Raw genomic sequence first — 25,221 nt, 5'->3', positions numbered from 1 at the left:
CGCGCGTTTGGTGGGTGTGTGGAGGCGGGGTTGTGTGGAGAGGATTTACTATATGTAGTAAAATAGTGTCAATGCCGGTTGCTGTGATGTCCGTAATGTATGACTGCAATGTCACATCCTGACGGTCATCCTCAAACGCACAGCATCCTACCCCTTCCCTTCTCGGTTCCTTCTAAAATATGGACAGAGAGACAAAGGTAAAGAAAGAGAAATAAAGACATAGGTAGAGAGAATTACCAAAATTGGTTAGAGAGAAAGTGAGACAGACAGTGAGAGAGAGAGAAAGTGAGACAGACAGTGAGAGAGAGAGAAAGTGAGACAGACAGTGAGAGAGAGAGAAAGTGAGACAGACAGTGAGAGAGAGAGAGAGAGGGAGGGAGGGAGGGAGGGTGAGCAAAGTGAGAAAGTGAGCGAATGAAAGAGAGAGGGGGAGAGACCTGAGCTAACACAATCAGTCAGCGTGTGTCTGCATGAGAGAGGGAGGCGAAAAGAGGAGAGGAGCAAGTGAAAGAGACGACAGAGGAACTGAAAAGCGATTGTAGAAAGGAGAGACTCCACTGGCTGTGTTAGAGCGGCAGCAGCTGTTGGATATTCCTGCCTTTCTGTCTGCGGTGGGCGGTTGAAGGTAAGACCACCATGGACCACCAGAGATCTGGAGGAGAGCCAGGGTTCCTACGAATCTCAGCCCTGCATTGGTGCACTTTCTATGGATTTGGCACTCACAATCTCTGGGTGTTGTATTGTTAAAAACTGGCATTCATTGCCCATATTAGCAGGTTATAACGCTCAAACTAAGTTTAGAGTGGTCGATATTTTAGTTTAAAGCCAAAGCGCTCTCGGTAACCATATACTATACAGATGGAGTAACTGTGTTATCCTATTTTCCAATAAAAAGATTATTGCAGTTTATTACTACGTTTTGACTGAACAAAGCATACTTACAACACGTTAAGTGAGATTTATCTTACCTTAACAGGACTAGGCTATAAATATTTAATATTAACATTAGCTGAATAGCTGACCTCAATAGACTGGGCTCCATACATTCAAAGCCAGCACATGAAGGTTCAGACGTGGGTGTAGAACCTGCCCGGTTGCGTCAGCTCGTTGCGTAGTCATCCAGCCATTAGCTATCTCAGGTATGCACGATCTCTGATTCCCCTGAGGTATTTCCGTTCTCTGCGTCTTGCCCAGGCAATGTTCTGGTCCACTGGAGCAACGCCACAGTTACCGTGGTGAGCTGAGGCATGAGGCTGAGGGATGAGGCTGAGGGATGATGCATGAACTGAAAGTGAGGTGTTTTGAAGCTGCGCATTGTTTCCAAATGCGTGTTGCAATAGATTAAGCATTTACGTTTGGGAAATAATAGAGCCTTTAAAATTGACATTCTACATGCTTCAATTGTTCTGTATGGTCAGGCAAAATTATCCCAAAAGAGAAAGGTTTTTATCTAAAACACAATATAATATTAAAGTGAATGCGGGGGATTGTTTTTGGAGTTAACGACTCAATTTGTGTTATTGGAGGTGGACTTAGAAATAATAGTGGGACAGCAGAGCACTCCCTGTTTGTGTTTGTTTGTCTGTGTGTGTGTGTGTGTGTGTGTGTGTGTCTGTGTGTGGGTGTTTGTGCAATCCTGGTTTTCCTACACATGTAGCGACCATAAGTCCCCCACAAAGATAGTAAACTGTTTTATTAACAGGACCCCCTCTCGAAAAAATACCTTTTCTGGCTTAGTGTAAAGTTAAGGTTTCTAGTTAAATTCAGGTTTAGGCTAGTCTTGCAAGGCCATAGCTCCAAATCTTGTCACTCCTCCTTGAAAGTCTAGAAATATATGTTTTAAAAAACAGTTAGAATTACTTATTTCTATTTTTGTTTACCTTTATTTATACAGAGAAATCAACTGAGACCAAAAGTCTGTTTTACAACAATAAGAATGCATTTTTTTTTTTTACAAAATATATATTAAGAGAAATAATCACAATTGACAATAAAAATGTCCTTTATGGTAGGCACCTTATTAAGATCACTCTGAACGGCTTTCTCTGAGTGTGGGGGAAAATATTCTAAATAAGTTTAACCCAGTTCTGAATAGGCCTGCAGTATCTGCAGCCAGTCTTGAGAGTGTGTTTGATAACTACTGTTCTTCCAACCCATTTTCTCTGTTAGATAGTCAGGAGGTTTTTGTATGACTGTCTTATATAAAAGCAACAACCAATGTCTGGCCCTTCTAGAGGTCAGTGACTTCCAGTCAATTGAATCATTAAACAGAGTGTGATGAGTGTGCAAATTTGTGAAATTTGCACCAATGTTAAAATGCAAGACCAAATGATGGACTGCATCCAGAGATTTAAGTACAGAAGCTGAGGCATGCATATAAAATACATCCCCATAGCAGCGACATAAACGTTTCCTGGATAATATATTTTCTATGCTATTGTGACAGACATGATTTACTCCTTGAAAACAAACCAAATTTAATCTTTAGCTTTTTTACCAAATCATCCAAAAAAATTTAAAGACATATTTTCATCTGACCAAATCCCAAGGGGTTTGTAAGAAGAAATACATTCCATAGAAGAACCAAATTTGTAATAATTTTTGGGTCATCAAAAGTTATGTCCTGTGACCTGGAAAATAGCATATACTTAGTTATATTAGCATTTATTACCAACCTAAGTTATTTATGTAACAGATGGAAATCACACTTCGGGTGTTCAACAGCTTGTTCAAGAGGTGCTGAATTATACAGTAGTACTGTGTTGTCAGCATGAAAATGTAATGCACAATTTGTTAAAGAGTTATATATTTCATTAATATTTATAGTGAAATTTGTAACCCAGTGTAACTCCTTTGTGGACTATATAAGATGTAATTCCATCAGCTACAATAGCCTGGGTTCTGTCACTAAGGTAATTTTGAAACCAGAGGCTAGTGTCCTTGGCCAGGCCCAATGAACACAGCTTTTTCAATAAGATTTGGTAATCTACTGTATCAAAAGCCTTCGGCAGGTCAACAAACAAAGCATGACATCTTTATTTCTCATCTAAGGCTTTGACAGTTTAATTTGCTGTGATTTTATAATTTGCTGTGATTGAAATGTTCAAAATGCTATTTTCTGATGAACAGGAATGTAACTGTTTTTTTTAACCAATGCCTCCAGGATTTTAGCCAGGGATGACAATTTAGAGACAGGGGGTGGTTGTCAAGGACACTAGTGTCCACACACTTGTACTGTGGGAGCACATTTTTCCAGACTTTAGGGATCACTTTTACAATTAATATTACAATCCCGTTTCCAAAAATGTTGGGATGCTGCATAAAATGCAAATAAAAACAGAATGCAATGATGTGCAAATAATGTATCCCTATATTTAATTGAAAACAGTACAAAGACAACATATAACTTTAGTCAGTTTCAACATTTGATATGGTGCCTTTGTACTTTTTTCTATTAAATATAAATTTAGGGTTTAAATGATTTGCACATCATTGCATTCTGTTTTTATTTACATTTTACAACTTTTCTGGAAATGGGGTTGTGGATAAAATACATAGATTTGTCATGTCCAGTGAGATCCAACGCCCTCTCTCTGTCATTTGGATCAAGGACACTCGTTCTTTTGTTTATTGCCCTCATCTGTTTCCCTAATCACTGTCCCTATTAAAGTTCCTCTTTTCCTAGTGTGTCTTGTCGGCCTTCGTTTGGCTAGTTCCTTACATTACGGTTGTTCTGGCTTGTCTTGATGTTCAGTGTTCCTTTAGTTATAGTTATTGCCCTTTTAATAAATGTCCTCCAGTCTCCCTGTGCATGTGTCCTGCTACATCAATCGCTACCAAGTTAGAGCGCCAGAGTAAAACGGGAGCTGTATTCACCAACAAGCCTGGATTCAGCATATCAGCCCCTGTGATTTTTTTTATGTCGATTTTTATCAATGAATCAAGGACCTCTTGATTGAACTAAAACCCTAAACTCTTAAAATCCCGTTCCCGCATAATTACTTATTTTTCTATCATGTATTGCTCTGTCATTCGGGGTGGGTATGGAGGATTCTTCAAAAACATCTGCCCAAATAAAGTGGCAATTGGAGGTGTCAGCAATTGCATTTGATCAGTAATAGGTAGAGTCCAACAGTGTCTGTTGTGTCCAGTGGCAGCAATGTTTTTCACGGTTTTCACTGTTTTCCAGAATTAATAAGGATGTCCATTACAGGTAGATACTGTTTTTACATAGTAGTCTGCTTTTGCTTTTCTAATACATAGTATTAATACGTTTTATACATTAATATCTTCCGGTTCAAGCAAGAAGTTGTTTTTCTAGCACATTTCTTTTTTTGAAGCATCTGATATTTCAGACTTAAACCAGGGATTGAATCTGTACTTGATTCTTATCCTTGTATAAGTGGCATGTTTATCAGCTATGGAGGTAAAAACACTAGTGAAATATTCTAGTGCTAGTTCAACCTCTGGAATGGCTGAAACGCAGTAACTTTGGGAGAGGTCTTGTATTTAAAAAAAAAACGTTTGGACTTCAGACTTCCTAGACCTTTAACGCATATAATCTGGCAATGTTCGCTGATGTGCCAATATTTCACACAGGTCCTGTTATATCCTCTGAAGCCAGTGTAAAGACCGGTCTAACCAATGAAGTAGCCAATGAATCTCAACATACGTGTGTAGAACGTGTTTGATGCAGATGTACTGTTCATCTGGTCCTATCTCTCCTTTTCTGGCCCTGTAATATCGCCATGATCACAGTGACGACAATTTTACCTCAGGAAAGGTTTCATTTGCTTTTGATTGAAGCACATGGTTCACCACAAACGCTGAACGTGTCACGTATTTGGACTTTGGTGTTTAATCATACTCAAAGTTTAAGTCTGTTTAAGTCTTGGGTTTGATCAATATGGTGTGAGTTTTGAGAAGTGTGTACTCATTCAGGAAATCTGTGTTGGCAGTAGTAAAAACCTAAAAAGCCCATTAAAACAAGTAGGTTTTCCAAGCTGAGCATAGCATGGATTGTTCTACGAAGTTATGTGTATGGGTAAAACATGCCATGTGGTTTAGTATTAGAATTGGGGCTATTTTTGGTTTGGCATTAGGGGTTAGGTTAAGTTTAGACGTGAAGGTTATGTTATTGAGGTTTATTTTAGGGTTAGGTTCATGTTATGGTTAGGGTGGGGATTAGAATTAGAGTCAGCGGATGAAGAAAATGGGGAATCATTTCTCTGGTCCACACAAGGATAGAAAACCAAATGTGTGTTTGGTGTGGAGGGAAAATGTGTGTGTGTGTGTAGCCTAGGGACAGTTGTTTGTAGTGTGTGCATATTTTCGTGTGTGCACGAACCTGCACTCATGCATGTATGTATGGGTTTGTTTGTGTGTGTGTGTGTGTGAATGAATGTGTGTCGGGATTCATTAGTACCTGGGTTATGGCCTCATGCTGTGTAGAGCTGATGACAGCTATAATGGACTCTGAGGAGTAGAGAGATGAGCCAGAGTAATAATCTATGAGGACGAGAGGGAAGACAGAAAGACAGGGAGAAAAAGAGAAGGGGGAGTTGTGTGGAGGGAGAAGACAGATGGATATGAAGGTAATGGATTGAGAGAAAGTCACTTAAAGAGAGAACGAACAACACATACATTCATTCAGACATCTCCCTTCAGTTTGAAGCCACTGACACAACCTAAGAAACAGCTTGTGCAAAAACATTGTGTGAGTCTTCTTCCGGTTTGAAAAGATTGTTCTTAAATAGTTTACAGAAGAATAGGAGGAGAGTTGTTTTTGAAGTCACACTCTACCTCAGACTTCTGTCAGTTCTGTGTGTGAATGTGTGTGCGTGTGTGTGCGTGTGTCTGGGTGTTCACACATTTTGTGATTGTATGTGTCACTAGCTAAGTATTTTCTGCCTTCTATTCACAGGTCTGTGTGTTTCGGTTAACATGAAAAACGTACATGGATGGATGGATGGATGGTTGGGTGGGTGGGTGGATGGATGGTTGGATGGTTTGGTGGGTTTTGGGTTAGTGGGTGGTTGGGTGGGTGTTTGGGAGGATTGTGGGTTGGTGGGTTGTGGGTTGGTGGGTGGTTGGGTGGGTTGTGCATTGTGAGTGAGTTGTGGGTTGGTTGTGGGTTGGTGGGTGGGTGAGTGAGTGGGTTGTGGGTGGTTGTGGGTTGGTGGGTGGGTGAGTGAGTGGGTTGTGGGTGGTTGGGTCGGTGGGTAATGTGTGAGTGGGTGGGTTAACGGGTTGTGGGTGGGTTGTGGGTAGGTGGTGGCTGGATGGGTTGTGGGTTGGTTTGGTGGGTGGGTGGGGTGGTTGGGTGGGTTGTGGATGGGTGGTTGGGTGGGTTATGGATGGGTGGGTTGTGGGTGGGTGGGTGGTGGATGAGTGGATGGATGAATGATGGATGAATGGGTGGATTTAGAAGTCTTTCTAGGAGGGTCTCCTTTGGTTCAGGCTTACAAAAAATAGTCTTACTGCCAATGAACATTCACAAAAAAAACGAGACATCGAACTGTGAATGTCTGCACCCAACAAGACCACATAAACCCTCCAAGCTCATATTTACACAATTCACTGTAACACCTCCAATACTAAAGCTGGGCTCATATGTTTTTTTGGCCAACATATTCAGTATCAAAAATACTAACATTAAATCAAAGATACATCTACTGCTCCAACCAAACAGGCAGCCCAATTATTAATTTCCCCCTGTCCAATTTGTGATTAATGAACCAGGAACTAACATGCTTGTAGGAGAGCCGTCCTTCAGCTAACAACAACAGCTTGCAGACCCCCGGTCCAGAGTTACCAGTCTCCAACAAGGAGGGGGCTGAGATAATCTCCTCCCCCATTTGCAGGACTCCTTCGACACAATGATGCTCTATTGAGAGGCAGTAGCAGAAAACAGCTGGTGGATATTTTTCCAAATAATTGCAGGAAATAAGCTATACATTTATTATTTTTTATCTGCCCTATTGCAATATTAAAAGTATTGCCATGTATTTTCCCTTTTCTCCACGGCAAAATCGCAGTGCGGGGGGGGGGGCAGGGTTGGTGAAAGACAGTATGCCATGGAAAGGATCAGAACATCCGGGTCACACAGTGACACAACCCACAGTGAAGTAGTGGACTACCATACCACCTCATGAGGCCCGGCCATCTCCGATGGTTTAAATGAGTACCATCCTAAGCTGTGTCTTAGTGGCCAGGTTTATACACTATGAGTGTATGTTTGTCATTAGTTTATTATTTTTGTCTTGCTCTGCTAAATATAGAATTAAGATGTTTCTGTCTTAGACAATTCAAATGTGCCAAGGTATTTTCAATATTTACACGCTGTGCTTTAAATGAAATCCAGGTGATAGCTCTCAAAGATCAACATGCTTAATGGCTTATTGTTTTATCAACAAAGGTTTGATCCCAGAATGCAATTCACTGTTTACAAGATGTTTAGTCAAAGATCGAATTTGTTAGAATTCTGTTGTAACTTTTGACATCTTTGAGTGGGTGGGTGGGTATATCTTTTCATGTGACAACACTGAACAAATGACACTTTGCTATAATGTAAAGTAGTGAGTGTACAGCTTGTATAACAGTGTACATTTGCTGTGCCCTCAAAATAACTCAACACAAAACCATTAATTTCTAAACCGCTGGCAACAAAAGTGAGTACACCCCTATGTGAAAATGTCCAAATTGGGCCCAATTAGCCATTTTCCCTCCCTGGTGTTGTGTGACTCGTTAGTGTTACAAGGTCTCTGGTGTTATCTCACATTCCCTCATATTGGTGACTGGAAGTTCAACATGGCACCTCATGGCAAAGAACTCTCTGAGGTTCTGAAAAAAGATGACCTAGGCTATAAGAAGATTGCCAAGACCATGAAACTGAGCTGCAGCACAGTGGCCAAGACCATACAGCGGTTTAACAGGAATGGTTCCACTCAGAACAGGCTTCGCCATGGTAGACCAAAGAAGTTGAGTGCATGTGCTCAGTGTCATATCCAGAGGTTGTCTTCGGGAAATAGACATATGAGTGCTGTCAGCATTGCTGCAGAGGTTGAAGGGGTAGGGGGTCAGCCTGTCAGTGCTCAGACCATACACTGCACACTACATCAAATTGGTCTGCATGGCTGTCGTCCCAGAAGGAAGCCTCTTTTAAAGATGTTGCACAAGAAAGCCCGCAAACAGTTTGCTGAAGACAAGCAGACTAAGAATAAGGATTACTGGAACCAGGTCCTGTGGTCTGATAAAATTATTTTGTTCAGATGGTGTCAAGCGGGTGTGGAGGCAACCAGGTGAGGAGTACAAAGACAAGTGTGTCTTGCCTACAGTCAAGCATGGTGGTGGGAGTGTCATGGTCTGGGGCTGCATGAGTTCTGCCGGCACTGGGGAGCTACAGTTCATTAAGGGAACCATGAATGCCAACATGTACTGTGACATACTGAAGCAGAGCATGATCCCCTCCCTTCGGAGACTGGGTAGCAGGGCAGTATTCCAACATGATAACGACCCCAAACACACCTCCAAGACGACCACTGCCTTGCAAAAGAAGCTGAATGTATACCCCAGACCTAAACCCAATTGAGCATCTGTGTGGCATCCTCAAACGGAAGGTGGAGGAGCGCAAGGTCTCTAACATCCACCAGCTCTGTGATGTCGTCATGGAAGAGTGGAAGAGGACTCCAGTGGCAACCTGTGAAGCTCTGGTGAACTCCATGCCCAATAGGGCAGTGCTGGGAGATAATGGTGGCCACACAGAATATTGACACTTTGGGCCCAATTTGGACATTACGGGTGTAACTCACTTTTGTTGCCAGCAGTTTATACATTACTGGCTGTGGGTTGAGTTATTTTGGGGGGACAACAAATTTACACTGTTATACAAGCTGTAAACTACTTTACAATGTAGCTGTGTCATTTCTTCAGTATTGTCACATGAAAAGATATAATCAAATATTAGCAAAAATGTGAGGGGTGTACGCACTTTTATGAGATACTGTATATGCTTGTTTAAAAAACACTTCTAACAAGTTAGCTAATGAACGATGACGCATCTGTTATGATCATCGTCATTCTTATGTTGTATCGAAACTGGTCTTGTGAAAAATCAGGACAATCAGAAAATGAAAAACATCTGAGGTGAAGACATCTGTTGTGATTGGTCAAAAAACCAAATGACCTCAGAATTGGGCAGCATGTCCAAGCTCAGTCCAGGTTGGACCTAATTAGCTCTGATATTATCAGAGGGTATGTGTCCAGTCCGAAGGGCCTCTGGGAGGTAGCTGGGTACATAGATGTGATCATCAGACAGTGACAGCATGGGATTTATATCATAGACAATAAATGGGATCACAAAGAGAGGGTCTTAGATGCTAAGCCTCAGGATGAGGATGTCCACTCGTATCAAAGCAAGGTTAACAGGACAACAGGATCAGAGGGGTGCTCTGGACCACCTAAGGCGCACACACACACACTCACTCACTTGCAGGTCTGTTTCTTTCATCCCCCTACCTCTCACTCTCTATGTCTCTGTCTAGCTAGCTGTGTTTCTTAGAAGCCTACATTTTAAAGCTAACATTAACTTAGCCAGGCTGACCAGGCTGCCTGTCATTGGCTGAACACTGTAGGTCTTATCTCCACCAGGGTGTATATTTAGTGCGGGGCTTAGCTTTGAAGAGTGTGTCAGTGTAGTGGGAGAAGCATGCCCATGGGTCAGTGTTTCTGTGCGCATGTTTCTGACTATATAACATTTTCCCCGTCCCCTATTTTTTAAAAGAATAAATGTATTTGCCTCAAATGTAAGGTTTAGGGCAGTACTTGCATTTGAGGTTAGGGTTAGAGTTGGGCATTACAGTTTGGGTTCATGCATTAAGGTTAGGGTTAGTAAAAGTATGATTTTATAAGGGCAATCAACTTAGTTATGTCTTAGTGTGTGTGTATGTGTGCGCTTGGTGTTTGCACACAGTGGCAGGCCTAAGCACCTGACATGCACCATTGTGTGTGTGTGTCTTTATGTGTGTGTGTTTGTGTGTGTGTTTGTGTGTGTGTGTGTGTGTATACCCATCCCCTCCCTGAAGAATCTGCCCTTCAGTTTATTAAAAGCTGGTGAAACAATGGATGGGGGGTTGAACAGAAAGAAATGACGTAAACTTGGCATGATCTGGAGAGGACTAGAGAGAAGGGAGGGAGAGAGAAAAGGAGTGAGACGGAAGGAAAGGGGGTGAGACAGGGAGGGAAAGGGAGTGAGACAGGGAGGGAAAGGGAGTGAGACAGGGAAGGAAAGGGAGTGAGACAGGGAAGGAAAGGGAGTGAGACAGGGAGGGAAAGGGAGTGAGAGAGGGAAGGAAAGGGAGTGAGACAGGGAGGGAAAGGGAGTGAGACAGGGAGGGAAAGGGAGTGAGACAGGGAAGGAAAGGGAGTGAGACAGGGAGGGAAAGGGAGTGAGACAGTGAGGGAAAGGGAGTGAGACAGGGAGGGAAAGGGAGTGAGACAGAATGTACAGAGGGAGAAAAGGACTTATGTAGACAGACGCATTTGTCTAAAAACATTAGTACACCCACTGTCCCCCCATCCTCCCCGTCTCTCCCCCATCCTCCCCCTCATACCTCCCACTCCCCCATCAACCCTTTTTTAGCCCTCCCTCTCCCCTCATAAAAAAATCTCTCCCACTCCCTCAACTTCACTCTCTCCCCCACATTCCCTCACCCCCCATCCCTTCCTACAGACAGACGGAGGGACAGATACATAGAGGGACAGACAGACAAACAGACAGACAGACAGAGGGGCAGACACCCAGACAGACAGAGGGACAGGCACATAGAGTGTCCAACTCTACCAAGTACCCACACTGACCAACTCTACCAAGTACCCACACTGACCAACTCTACCAAGTACCCACACTGACCAAATCTACCAAGTACCCACACTGACTAACTCTACCTAGTACCCACACTAACACATGCAAGTTGTAGTCCAGGAGTCAGCTCAGTGTGTGTGTGTGTGTGTGTGCACATGCACGCGCACGCACATGCCTTTGGCAGATAAACAGTTCTCCCAGCATAGCATGGGAAAACGTTACAAACTAATCTCTTCTTTTCCTTCTCATTGCCTTAATAAGCTCCTCATTCCCCCCAAAAAGCCCCAAAGCCTAAAATAAGACCAATTTTTATGGTTGTTTTTTTGTCTTAATGTTTCATTTACCCAAAGCCTTAAGACTGACTGCATTCTCTGTGGATCTAAATGATATCTTTAGGGATGAAGCCTGTTAACACTAATGAATACATATAGGTTAGGATTGTCAGATTCTGGGAACTTTCTGTACATTTCCTGGTTTTCAAGGCAACCTGGTTGGTTTCCTGCCCATTTCAGGGATCCTCCAACTGGAAGATTTGGAAATTTGTTCAAAGTTTGTGTGTGGGTGGATGGGGGGTGGGCTGTAGGGGTGGGGGGGCTAGGTGAAGGGGTCTCCATGCATATAAGCGGTGCCTCGGCCCCTGGGCTGCTGGTCTGCTCCTGAATGTCAGGAATGTCGCAGCACTAATGGGCCAATGGGCCAAACTGAGAAGCCTCTACAGATGGGTACTAGGTGTCCTGGTATGGGCTGGATGGCTCTGGGGGTCAAGGGCCCTGTGAGCTGCCTGAAGGACTAAATGAGTGACCTAATCTGTATCTTGACATTGCTTTCTTCAAGAGCAGAATAAGGGCAAATGGACAGCTCCCTCTTGGAGCCATCATGTGTCCTAAGGCCCGTCCCTTCTTATAGCCCACCCATCACCCACCCAAGTAAGAGGACTCGTTTCAGCTCTTGTCCACTTGAAGGGGCCTTGTTTTGTGTTGGGGAACATGGCTGCCAGTTCTACTATCTCATTCCAGGGGCTCATATCTTAAGTGTCTCAACAACCTACAGCATACCCGTTAGGTCTCTCTCCCCCCGCCCCCCCCCTCCCTCAACCTCCACTCCTGACATTAGTTTGCTTTTAACCCCCCTCCCCATCCTCACCACCCTATAGACAGGTCACTGTGGCTGGATTTGGAGAAAGTTGGGCTGGGCCAAGCCCTGGAGTTGCTGGATCATAAAGGTCTGAAGTCTTGCAGAATAACATTGTAATTTCCAAAGGCTAAAACAGGAGACATGTCTGACTGGCTCTCAAAATCTGATCATATTAAACCCCAGTTGTTTACTTTAATAAAATTGATTCTGCTAATGTGTTAAACATGAATGAGTCGCCTATTGTGCAGGATTTGACTGCCAATGTGGCTGTTTGGTGTAATGAGAGGTGAAAAGTAGAGAGGTGACCCGCGCTGTTCCAGTCCAACAGCCCACCCATACAAGCCTACAAAACAGGGCCCAAATCCCCAAAGCACATTTGATTGGTAGGAAAGTTCAGAGTTGATGAGGTCCCCCAGAGTTGACATGGGTGATGAAGTGAGAGAGGGAGAGGGACTGGGCCGGGGGTGGGGGGGTGGGGGGGTGGGGGGGGGTGCTAGATGGACAAAGTGCGTGTGTGTGTGGTTGAGAAAGAGAGAGAGAGAGAGAGAGCGACAGCTACAGAGAGACACCCAGTCAGAGAAAAGGAGGGAGGCAGCGAGAGGGAGACAGAAAGAGAGAAGGGTTTATTACACCAATTGGAGGTATTACATACTATCACTATAAGCCAAGAGAACAGCCTGTGATCCAGCTGCTGTTTGTATACACCCTGGGCTCCATAAATCTGAGTCCAGGGCAGGTGTGGGGGAGCTGGGGGAGAGGACCGCTGTCTGCCTCTTACACCTCTCAGGCCCTCTGCCCTCAAACAACTCCCCCAATTAAAGGGGAGTCAGTGGCCACATACACGCGCGGACATATTGAGACACGTGTGGCTTGCCTTCACCCCTACCTCCAGAGACTGACGCTGGTGCTGCACACACACACAGACACACACACACGTGCACACACACACAGACACACACACACGTGCACACATGCACAGACACGCACGCGCGTGGAGAAAAAAAAAGTGCATTCGAGAAGGTAGTTTTGAATGCCAATTGCTGTTGCTGTAATTCACCACATCTTCCTTCAAATTGGTGATTTCATTCTACACATGATTCCTTTAAGATTAATAAATCATAGTCTGACCAGAAAATATGAAACTACAGCATCTATGACCAACAAACCCCAAGGGGGGCTATGAATCACCTGTTATAAAGTCAGTCTTATACAAATAGTCTAATGCAGCACTTCAGCAGATCAAGAAAACGAAAACAAAATGCATGTTCTGTATAAAATCTGGATTAACTTTAAAATGTGAAGATGTAGACTGAATCTCTCTCTGAACCCTGAAGAGAGTACAATTCTTGTCCAGCCTTTCTTGTCCAGATTACTAGGACTTTGGTTTTGATTCTAGGCACCGAAACACATATCTAGTGTCGAGTAAAACACCACAGACACCGACATAGTCATCTGTTGTTCAGTAAAACACCACAGACACCGACATAGTCATCTGTTGTTCAGTAAAACACCACAGACACCGACATAGTCATCTGTTGTTCAGTAAAACACCACAGACACCGACATAGTCATCTGTTGTTCAGTAAAACACCACAGACACCGACATAGTCATCTGTTGTTCAGTAAAACACCACAGACACCGACATTGTCATCTTTTGCTCAGTAAAACACCACAGACACCAACACAGACATCATTTTTTCTTTTAAAATACCACTGACACCATGATGCAATGATGCTGTAGCTGCATGTGGCCGACGCTGAGACGTGTTGTCCTCAATATGGACCACGTTGACATGTTCCATCAAGGATGACAGTGACCGTGACCGCACAACGATACGCGACCACACAAGGGTCCACAGCGTGCGTATATGAGGCAGTCTGTGACTGAGTCCGTGAGTCAGTCTGTGTCTGAGTCCGTGAGTCAGTCTGTATCTGAGTCCGTGAGTCAGTCTGTGTCTGAGTCCGTGAGTCAGTCTGTGTCTGAGTCCGTGAGTCAGTCTGTGTCTGAGTCCGTGAGGCAGTCTGTGTCTGCCACAAATATCCTGCTTCCAGTTGACCTTCCAGCTGATGCCCAGGACGTTGTCTTTGACCCCATGCCCTTTCATCCCCTTGTAAGTCAATAAAGAGGAAGACCCTGACTGACTCCTTAACCATCGCATCGTTACTGCTTGGCAGTCTGGTTAGTGTCAATCCACTGGATATTTGGGACACCAAAACCACCCACTTTTTGGCCCAAAAAGATAACTACTTGAGCAGTTTCGTTATTTCCCTCAAAACCTTTTGTGGGATGTGCACAAAAAATATGTTGAATCCTTAAACTCTCTAGCTTAAAGGTGTATTTGGTTTTATGGCATGTTAGACATTATTTTCCCAGGCTTTTAGTGTTGAAGCATCATCCAGACATCTTTAGGTCAAAGTTACTGCTTGGAATCACCCCCAATATGTGTTCCGAACTATCAGGTAAAATGCGAAAGACTAAACTATTTTCAGGGAGTCTTTTGAAAATGTTTTTTTTTTCAGTGTGTGTGCAGTGTGTGGCTCGTTCATGCAACTAGAATGGAACTGGGTGCTGTGTCAACAATAAAAGTATGTGGAAAATAAGATCTAACATGCTAAATATCCTTTAAATGACCACGGACAGAGGGGAAACGTAAATCATCTCACCCCCCCCCCCCCCCAACCCCCCCACTACGCCACAACACACACCTGCCTTTCATGCTCCTCATATTATTCTGGAAGCCCCTGTCCAATCTATGATAGCACCAATGTGAGACCGTGTGTTGACGTCACCAGATCGCTAAGCTCATAAGAGAGGCAATCCCAGATAGACTGAGTGGGGTCTGCAGTCACCTTTTATGGGGGGGATGTTCCCCAACCTAATTGCTGCAAAGCCGAGGAATAGCACACACAGCTGCCCACTTAAATCACGGCAGCCATTGGTTAATGGCCAGCCGGCGGACTGTCAATGTCAATTATGCTACATGGTCGCCTGTTTATTGCTCATGAATGACTTTTGTCTGTGGAGGGGAATGCTGGCAGCTAACTGGCCTTGACCCACAGTGGGATGCAGTTTGTTTTTAACGACCAGGGCGAAGGGACGAGCAGGGGAAAAAGAAACAGACGCAGAAATACTAATGGTTGATCCAGCGTGAATTAGATAGGAACAAAATGGGGATGGTAGTCCTTCAATCCAGGGTAATTTGATATGTGTGTGTGTGCTTGTGTGTGTTTGTGTGTGTGTGTGTGTGCTTGTGTGTCACGGTATCAGGTAATGTTTTGTCTATTAGCTGTTAGTTGGTGGGCCAGAAGAGTCAGGGGCTGGTGAACACATCAGCAGGAAGAGTAGCCCAGGTGATCCATAGAACAGAATGGGGACGCTTCCTGATACTGGAATGTCCGTCAGTCCGTCTCTGAGCTGTCTGTCAGTCTGTTGTCTGTCTTTCTCTGTCCCTCTGATTTCTGTCTGTCTGTCCCTCTGTTTTCTGTCTGTCTGTCCTTCTGATGTCTGTCTGTCTGTCCCTCAGTTGTCTATCTGTCCGTCAGTTGTCTGTCTGTCCCTCTGTTGTGTGTCTGTCTGTCCCTCTGTTGAGTGTCTGTCTGTCCCACTGTTGTGTGTCTGTCTGTCCCTCAGTAGCCTGTTCTATTGTGTTTTTTTTGTGTTTTATAGTGCATGTTCTATTGTGTTTTATTGTGTTTTATAGTGTACGTTCTATTGTGTTTTATTGTGTTTTATATTGCATGTTCTATTGGGTTTTATTGTGTTTTATAGTGCATGTTCTATTGTGTTTTATGGTATATGTTTTATTGTGTTTTATGGTATATGTTTTATTGTGTTTTATAGTATATGTTTTATTGCACTTTAGAGTGCTTCTTCGATATTGTTTTATTGTGTTTTATAGTATATGTTTTATTGTGTTTTTTAGTATATATTTTATTTTGTTTTATTGTGCTTTATAGTGCATGTTCTATTGTGTTTTTTTGTATATGTTTTATTGTGTTTTATTGTGCTGTATAGTGCATGTTCTATTGAGTTTTTTTGTATATGTTTTATTACGTTTTATTGTGCTTTATAGTGCATTTTCTATTGTGTTTTATAGTATATGTTTTATTGTGTTTTATAGTATATGCTTTATTGCGCTTTATAGTGTAAGCTCATCTTTGTTTTATTGTGTTTTTTAGTATATTTTTTATTGTGTTTTATAGTGCATGTTCAATTGTGTTTTATAGTAAATGTTTTATAGTGTTTTATTGTGTTTTTAGTGTATGTTTTATTGTTTTTTACTGTGTTTTATAGTGCTTTATAGTATATGTTCTATTGTGTTTTATAGTATATGTACTATTGTGTTTTATAGTACATGTTTTATTGTGTTTTATTGTCCTTTTTAGTATATGTTCTATTGTGTTTTATAGTAAATGTCTTACTGTGTTTTATTGTGTTTTAAAGTACATGTTCTATTGTGTTTCATAGTAAATGTCTTGTTGTGTTTTATAGTGCATGTTATATTGTGTTTTATTGTGCTTCATTGTATATGTTCTATTGTGTTTTATAGTAAATGTCTTATTGTGTTTTATTGTGTTTTATTGTGAATGTTCTATTGTGTTTTATTGTCTATGTTTTATTGTCTATGTTTTATTATGTTTTATTGTCTATGTTTTTTTATGTTTTATTGTCTATGTTTTATTGTGTTTTATTGTCTATGTTTTTTTATGTTTTATTGTCTATGTTTTATTGTGTTTTATTGTCTATGTTTTATTGTCTATGTTTTATTGTGTTTTATTGTCTATGTTTTATTGTGTTTTATTGTCTATGTTTTATTGTGTTTTATTGTCTATGTTTTATTGTGTTTTATTGTCTATGTTTTATTGTGTTTTATTGTCTATGTTTTATTGTGTTTTATTGTCTATGTTTTATTGTGTTTTATTGTCTATGTTTTATTGTGTTTTATTGTCTATGTTTTATTGTGTTTTATTGTCTATGTTTTATTGTGTTTTATTGTCTATGTTTTATTGTCTATGTTTTATTGTCTATGTTTTATTGTGTTTTATTGTCTATGTTTTATTGTGTTTTATTGTCTATGTTTTATTGTGTTTTATTGTCTATGTTTTATTGTGTTTTATTGTCTATGTTTTATTGTGTTTTATTGTCTATGTTTTATTGTGTTTTATTGTCTATGTTTTATTGTGTTTTATTGTCTATGTTTTATTGTGTTTTATTGTCTATGTTTTATTGTGTTTTATTGTCTATGTTTTATTGTGTTTTATTGTCTATGTTTTATTGTGTTTTATTGTCTATGTTTTATTGTGTTTTATTGTCTATGTTTTATTGTGTTTTATTGTCTATGTTTTATTGTGTTTTATTGTCTATGTTTTATTGTGTTTTATTGTCTATGTTTTATTGTCTATGTTTTATTGTCTATGTTTTATTGTGTTTTATTGTCTATGTTTTATTGTGTTTTATTGTCTATGTTTTTTTGTGTTTTATTGTCTATGTTTTATTGTGTTTTATTGTCTATGTTTTATTGTGTTTTATTGTCTATGTTTTATTGTGTTTTATTGTCTATGTTTTATTGTCTATGTTTTATTGTGTTTTATTGTCTATGTTTTATTGTGTTTTATTGTCTATGTTTTATTGTCTATGTTTTATTGTCTATGTTTTATTGTCTATGTTTTATTGTGTTTTATTGTCTATGTTTTATTGTGTTTTATTGTCTATGTTTTATTGTGTTTTATTGTCTATGTTTTATTGTGTTTTATTGTCTATGTTTTATTGTGTTTTATTGTCTATGTTTTATTGTCTATGTTTTATTGTGTTTTATTGTCTATGTTTTATTGTGTGTGCCACTATGACAGTAAGGTGGTGCATGATGCTGGCGACAGAGGACCTGTCACAGATGTGTTGCCAGATCCTGTGTCAGCTTCACTTACAATCTGTGTGTGAGTGTGGGTGTGTATGTGAGTGTGTGTGGGTGTGTATGTGTGTGTGTGTGTGTAAATGTGTGGGTGGGTGTGCGCGTGACAGAAGTGTGTCCTTTAGCCAGGAGCATGTGGGTGTGTGATGCATGAGCTGACCTGACTCCGAAGTTATTCCCACATTTCCTCTGCACACACACACTCTCTCTCGAACACATACATACCAACAGGCAGGTTCACAAGATCAGACACACATGCAGGCGCTTGGGGTCAAGACGTAGAATGCACACACACACACACCCCCACACACACACACACACACCATGCACCACATTATTGTATTACACAGATGAGGAAACCCAATACAAGCACAAACAGCCTCCAGCCTGAGCCTTCCCTCTACAGAATTTACTTTTCGTTAAAACAAACCATTCTCCCAACAAGGTCTCTCACGGCCGCAGAGCAACAGCCAGACATATTACATATTTTCATCTGTATTCATCGTTTTCTTTTCGCTTTATCGTCCTCTTGACACCGGCCTTGGTGTTAAGAGAGTGTTGGGTAGTTCGAGTGGCTGTGGCAGCTCTGCTAATAGGCTTGGTGACGTGCCAGCGGAGTCACCAGAGATCCACTTCAAAATTATATGTTTGCTCGGGTCGCCAGAACGATGATATATACTTTGAAAAGTGTCCGCGAGCGGCGATGGTGATCTCTATAGCAGTCAAGTAGTCTGATAGTTTGCTAGGGCGTTTTGGATGGGCAATTCGTATAGGTGTGAAATCCCAGTGTAAAGTAAGTCCGACCTGGTAGCATACCTGGTAACCCTTAACTTTACCAGTGGAATACATTTATTGTATTATCTCTTTGTCTTTATTTCCCCTGTAAGAGCTATGTATACTCCTGTGAATTGAAGCGTCTGGACAGAAATGTTTGGAAACTTTGAAACACCTGGACAGAAGTAAATTAAAATTTCCAGAACCAAAATGAAAACTCTGGACGTAAAGACAACTGAAACATATAACAGAAGTCAGTTGAAACATCTGACACTAAAGTAAATAGAAACTTCTGGAACTGAATGTCTGGTGCTGCAGTGAATTTGTGATATCTTGTTGAGTTGCGGGGGAGGCGTGTGTGTGGGGGTGTGTGTAAGGAGAGGTAGTCTGTGGGGGTGTGGGGGGGTATAAGGGAAGGTAGTCTGTGGGGGTGTGTGTAAGGAGAGGTAGTCTGTGGGGGTGTGGGGGGGTAGAAGGGAAGGTAGTCTGTGGGGGTGTGTGTAAGGAGAGGTAGTCTGTGGGGGTGTGGGGGGATATAAGGGAAGGTAGTCTGTGGGGGTGTGGGGGGATATAAGGGAAGGTAGTCTGTGGGGGTGTGGGGGGGTATAAGGGAAGGTAGTCTGTGGGGGTGTGGGGGGGTATAAGGGAAGGTAGTCTGTGGGGGTGTGGGGGGGTATAAGGGAAGGTAGTCTGTGGGGGTGTGTAAGGAAAACGCTGTGTGTGTGTGTGTGTGTGCTTGCTTGCCTGAGCCTCCCTCAGTAACTGGACTCTACAGCAGGTCTGGCCTGCTCCAACAGAGGAAATTATCATTTATAAAACAATAATACCCTGCCTTATGTCAAAAGTACCTCTTTAGCATTTCTCTCTGTTCCTACGGTTTTCTCATTTGTACCAAAATTCCAGAATGAATCAGGTTAATTTAAAACATTTCCTCGCCCACCCCACCATACCCCATCCCCCGCCCCGCCCCATAGAAGTATCAGTTGGCCTGTTAAAATAAATAGTCCTGGGATGTTTGACTGACCGGTAATCTGTCGCCACAGGGTTTCTATGGCGCTGCAGACATCACAGTCCGTTCACGCTAAGGAGAACTCTGCGTCCAGACCCTCATGTATCCCACTGCCCGTTTAGTGCCTGGCCGTCTCAGTACCTGCTGCTGTGACTGTTATTGCCGTCACCTATTCTGCTGTGTGACATCCAGATTACCAGCCTGCCTGTCTTTCCCCTGTATAAGGTTTGGATCATAGTAATCATTAATACTGTATAAGAATGGCAGACAGTTCGAGACGAAATTCCCTTTTTTTTCTTTGCAACATAAGCTATATCAGACAAGGACTGTATGAGCGGATGTTCTTTGAGGACTAAAAATAATTTGAAAATAACTGTAGAATCAATTCAGAGCCCAACACATCCTGCCACAAATCTGTATTAGCTTGTAACAGTTTCACCGAATAACACATTTTTGAGCAGCGAGAGGAAAACATTCACAGGCACCTTTTAAAAGCCCAAACTAAAAAGGAGAGATTACATTTTGAGAGAACTCACATTTTCATTTGTTAATCGATTCCTAATACTGATTGGCCAGAGAATTCACAGACGTGTGGTAATGGCTCCCTGATTTGCGATCATATCTGTAAACCAGAAATGCTTTTTTCCCTCAATGTGAGAATTTTTTTCAAGAACCGTGTAGACCATTCTCCCACCATTCTCTCTCTTTCTTGTCCCCAGATCCAGACATCCAGACAGGAGAGATGGAGGGGACCAAGGCAAGGACCCCAAGAACAGCCTCTGTCCCCCCCGGCAGCATGCCTGTCCAGGACTAGGAGCTCCATCCAATACTGTCAGAGAGACCCATCACACCAGCAAAGAGAAAATCCAAGAGACCAAATCAGAGAGGCCGGTGACACTGCCCTTGACAAACAGAGGGAACTAGAAAAAGGAGTGGAAAGAGAAAGACAGCGTTTCACTCCTCTGCACTTTCAGTTTAGTCTCTGAGGTCGCCTGTTGGACTTCACACCCTGCCCCTTTCCTCTCCCTGGTGCCAGCATGCGGCCCTCAGCCCCCCTGTCTCCCCAATCAGGGCTGGTGCTCCTGCTGGTCTTCTGTCCCCTCCTGGTGACAGTGCAGGGCAGCAGCAGCAAGGTGGAGAGCGGACACAATGCCCCAATGGGAGACACAGACCCAGACCGCTGCTTAAGGCATCACTACGTAGAGACCATCACACACCCCATCTACAAGTGCAACTCCAAGGTGAGCTAGCTGAGTGTGCACACACGCGCACGGGCAGAAACTGTCTTCCTGCTAATAAGTTAATATAACCAGCCTGGCTAGTAAAAAAGAAGCATCAAAATCACAACAGAGAGCTGGGGTTCATGCCTCTGTTGCTAGGATTTTCATTATCTACAAAGCAATTAATGTATGTATATATATTCATGGAACATCCAGGGGGCCCTAAATAGCTCAGTGATAAAGTCACTGTGAACACTGAGAGTTTGAATCAGGCTAACGGATTAGTCCCGGTAATATTGGCAAGCACCATCCAGGTTTTTTTTGGGGGGGTTAAGTAATTGAATATGTTTGCCTTGCTTCATCGTGTTCAGGCCACTCCCAGTGGTGGCTTGGGCCAAATCAAGGTAGAGTGCTGGAAAATGTGTTCCCTCGGGCGCGTAGGGATTCCGGTTTAACTTCCTGGATGACTGAGCAGCATGATGAGAACCAGAACGACATTGGATGTGCATCCGAGGGCACGTCTCGATACTGACTGCCCCGAGACTGATGGGTCCAGCTGCAATGAATGGCTCTAGCTGCAAATGAATTGATCACAAACTAGATGTCATGCAATTACTGGGGGGGGGGGGGTATACAAAATAGTAATAACAATAAGGTAAAATCTAATGGGTGAAGACTCTCATTCTTTCTGTCTTTTTCTTTCTCTCTTAATTCATGGAAATCTCATGATACTGAGAAGGGAAGAATTAAATGCTTTAAATATTGAACAGGGGCTCAAACCAACAAACTCAGTGATTCTCTCTTCATATTGACAAGAGTTTTCAAGAAGATATTTTAACTCAAATAATGTTTTCTGCGTGTAAATGCTTTGTTTGACAGGAAAGTGGGGAAAGATTGATGAACAACTTTTTTTCCAAAAGAGCAGTAAGCCGTACATAAACCAATGCTGCAGTGCTACAGCTATCAGCCATCAATGTCAAGGAACATCTAATAAAATGTAGACACCCCTATTTGCATTGCATTTGAGGAGGTTTACCGTTTGTCTCCACCTATGTAGAAGTGCACAAATAAGATTGTGGACAAGAAAAAATTGACATAGAAAGGAACAGATAAAAAGAGAAAAAGAGAGATAGAATGTAGCAGATGTTGAGTACCCCTGATGGTGTTATTCATGAGGGTGTTATTCATGATGGTGTTATTCATGATGGTGTTATTCATGAGGGTGTTATTCATGAGGGTGTTATCCATGATGGTGTTATTCATGAGGGTGTTATTCATGATGGTGTTATTCATGAGGGTGTTATTCATGATGGTGTTATTCATGATGGTGTTATTCATCTCTCTCCCTAATGCAACTATTAGGATTCAAGAGTCTGCTATGGGTTTCATAGAAGATTACAGGCAGCTTGATGGCAATTCTGTATTTAATATTACTGAAAACCTACTAAATACAGTTTCAAATAAAGTACTGTGAAATGGAACACAGTACAATACCATATTGCAAATGAAATACTGTGAAAACGTACCTTGGATTTTATCGTAATTCACGGGCAGCTTGGTGGAAAGTTAGTGATAATGTGTGTTAGTGATAGTGACAGTTTGTGATGTGAAGGAGTATCAACATGTGTTAGTGATTGTGACAGTTGGGGATGTAACAGACTGTTAAAAGTGTATTAGTGATAGTGACAGTAAACTATTTAAAGGACTGTTTACATGTGTTAGTGATAATGACATTTTGTGATGTAAAGGACTGTAAACATGTGTTAGTGATAGTGTCAGTTTGTTATGTAAAGGAGTGTTAACGTGTGTTGAGTGGTAACGTGTTAGTGATAGTGACAGTAAGCAATTTAAAGGACTGTTAACGTGTGTTAATGGCAGTGACATTCTGTTATGTAAAGGACTGTTAACGTGTTAGTGATAATGACAGTTGATGATGTAAAGTTGTGTGTTAGTGAGTCCATGTTAGGCCGAGGACTGGGTCCAGGGTAAAACCAGGGTCTGAAGGGGACTGTTTGTGATTTGTTGAGGAGCCTGGGGGTCATTACCTCTTATTCATCTTATTCATCCCCCACGTTCTGTCTTGGTCTCTATCTGCCCCTGCGTGTCTCCTCCCCTCTCTCTTTGAGTGTGACTCAATGTGAGTTCTTGCGAATGAGTATCTTGCATGTGATCATGTGATCTGTAAGTGTGATGTGGGGCAGGGTTTTCATCTGCTGGCCAGCTGTTGTCATTTTAACACACACACACACATACACACACACACACTCCTTCCAACCTCTCCCTATAAAAATATTTCCTAGCTGATAGTTCACTGTCTGGTGTTGGGCCATTGTCTAATGATCAGACATGTCCCTAAAGTGGCTGCCAACTCACTTACACTCTTCACAGACACAAGTGTGTGTGTGTGTGTGTGTGTGTGTGTGCGTGTCATATCCCTAGACAGACTGTAGTCAGAGGGACAGTGGAAGGGAGATAGCAATGACAGAGAGGAGGTGTGACATCCACGTCCCCTGGCCCCAGACGAGCTATTGTCAGAGAGGGTGACATCGGTGGCAACACGAGGCAGCTGACAGGGACATGACACAGGAGTCCACTTACGGACGCCACAGGAATGTGCGTGTGCGTGTTTGCGTGGCGTTACACTGTTTAGGTCCCAGAGCGTGTTATTGCGTGTGGGTTCACAGTGGAATCTGGTCCAATTTAGGCAGGCCATCAGCTCAAGCGGAGGCACAGTTTCGTAGCACACAGTGAATATACGCGTCTGTAGATGTGTCCACGCCAACCCGGACGCAGAAGCGGCGGGGAGTATTTAACCAGCAGGGTGGCCAGTAAACGAAATGTCGGTTGATTCTAAACGTAGAGCCGACAAGGTGAAGAGAAATGGTAATTCTGTCCTTGAGAGAGACAGTTAGGCCTAACGACTCCCAGGTCGTTTCTGTAAAAACATTGTTTCCACACTCACCTGGTAGAGTAACTGTACTGTGACAGTGATACCGGCTGTGCATCATAGCTGTTAGCCTGCTGGGAGCTAAGGCAAGCCTTCAGTGTGTGTGTGTGTGTGTGTGTGTGTGTGTGTGTAAGACTAAGCTGAGCTTACAACACTAACAGTGATAGTGGCCTGGCCTTTGTCTCTTACGTTCCCTGCACTCCTCGGCACGGCCCGTTGTTTGGTCACTGCTTGGCCATGACTCAAGGACTGGAATGTAAGCTGGGCCGGCTGGTGCCGTCAAGGAGGAGCATGACTCGTGCCCATCCCAACAGGTGCAAAGGTCACAGACTAGACAGGCGGCAGGCCGGGGATCACAGCAGAGAAGCTCTTTGATCAGGCTAAAACAACCTCATTGTTTTCTGGACTCGTTCATGTTTTTCTCTCCTCCCCCCCATCCCTCTCTCCTCCTCTGCCCAACCCCACCTCCTCTCCTCTCCTCCCCCCATCTCCCTCTCCCCTCAGATGGTGCTGCTGGCCCGGTGCGAAGGCCACTGCAGTCACACCTCCCGCTCCGATCCGCTAATCTCCTTCAGCTCCGTGTTGAAGCAGCCCTTCAGGAGCACCTGTTCCTGCTGCCGGCCCCACACGTCCAAGCTGAAGGCCGTGAGGCTTCGCTGCGCCGGAGGGACCCGCATCACCGCCACCTATCGCTACATCCTCGCCTGCAACTGCGAGGAGTGCAGCTGAGCAAACAAGAGAACCTTCCGGGGAACACTGTAGAGCTCCATCAAAAGCCAGAGCCGGCCCCTTCAGGACGCTTGCGGCCCTTTCTGGGTGTACAGCCGGTGGCGAGGCTGGATCCTAGAACTTGAAGAGAATTCGAACAGCCCGTGCCTGCAACGAAGCCCGTGAGTCCGGGCGCACCCCAACAGGCGGAGCCAATGTTTTTGTCCCCTGCGCAACGGATTCAAGAGCTTTTTCCGATTTCTCGTCTGCAAGGAGTGGAAATATTAAAATCCCATTGAACTCTGGCACCTGCACTGTCCCAGTCCCCCAATAATTATCTTGTCATGAAGGACAGAAATCCCGGGCATTAGCACTCAATCTTGGGGTGGGAGGGGGGGAATATAATGGTCCTACTTGTGTTTCTGGGCTCGACAAACGTTAGTCATGGGAACGTGTATTCTTCTTGATTTTTTTGTCATACCTAATTGTAAATCCTCTAAATTCCCTCCTTTGTCTGTCTGGACTCCAGTGCAATTCACCTCTTCCCCATGGTTCAGTCCAGGGGTTCAATCTCGTGGTTCAGTCCCCTTAAAACCCATTAGGGACCCTGTTCCTTCAGTTCTGTGTGTCTAGAACTAACAAAGCACTTGGATTCTTA

At 42.9% G+C, this 25,221-nt stretch overlaps 1 protein-coding gene across 2 annotated transcripts; it reads left to right on the top strand.

The window, feature by feature from the left end:
- The first annotated feature begins 465 nt into the window (after nt 1-465).
- ndp (norrin cystine knot growth factor NDP) lies at nt 466-24,923 on the top strand. Of its 2 annotated transcripts, none has more exons than XM_010889957.5 (3): nt 466-625; nt 20,408-20,929; nt 24,360-24,923. In XM_010889957.5, exons 2-3 carry the CDS (start codon nt 20,726-20,728, stop codon nt 24,582-24,584), a joined length of 429 nt encoding a protein of 142 aa, XP_010888259.1. In that variant the 5' UTR covers nt 466-625; nt 20,408-20,725; the 3' UTR covers nt 24,585-24,923. The 2 variants fall into 2 exon arrangements, with proteins under 2 accessions (XP_010888259.1, XP_034145006.1); XM_034289115.1 differs by lacking the exon at nt 466-625 and adding an exon at nt 19,839-19,913.
- Nucleotides 24,924-25,221: the final 298 nt, after the last annotated feature.

The sequence above is a fragment of the Esox lucius genome, chromosome 20 (assembly GCF_011004845.1).
Source record: "Esox lucius isolate fEsoLuc1 chromosome 20, fEsoLuc1.pri, whole genome shotgun sequence".
In the NCBI taxonomy this organism is placed as follows: Eukaryota; Metazoa; Chordata; class Actinopteri; order Esociformes; family Esocidae; genus Esox; species Esox lucius.
This window is presented reverse-complemented; position numbering and strand designations above follow the sequence as displayed.

Excerpts from the sequence above, each read along its gene's own strand:
- ndp (XM_010889957.5), top strand. The coding sequence starts at position 20,726 with ATGCGGCCCTCAGCCCCCCTGTCTCCCCAATCAGGGCTGGTGCTCCTG. Across the intron at positions 20,930-24,359 it reads TCTACAAGTGCAACTCCAAG|ATGGTGCTGCTGGCCCGGTG; the intron begins GTGAGCTAGCTG and ends CTCTCCCCTCAG.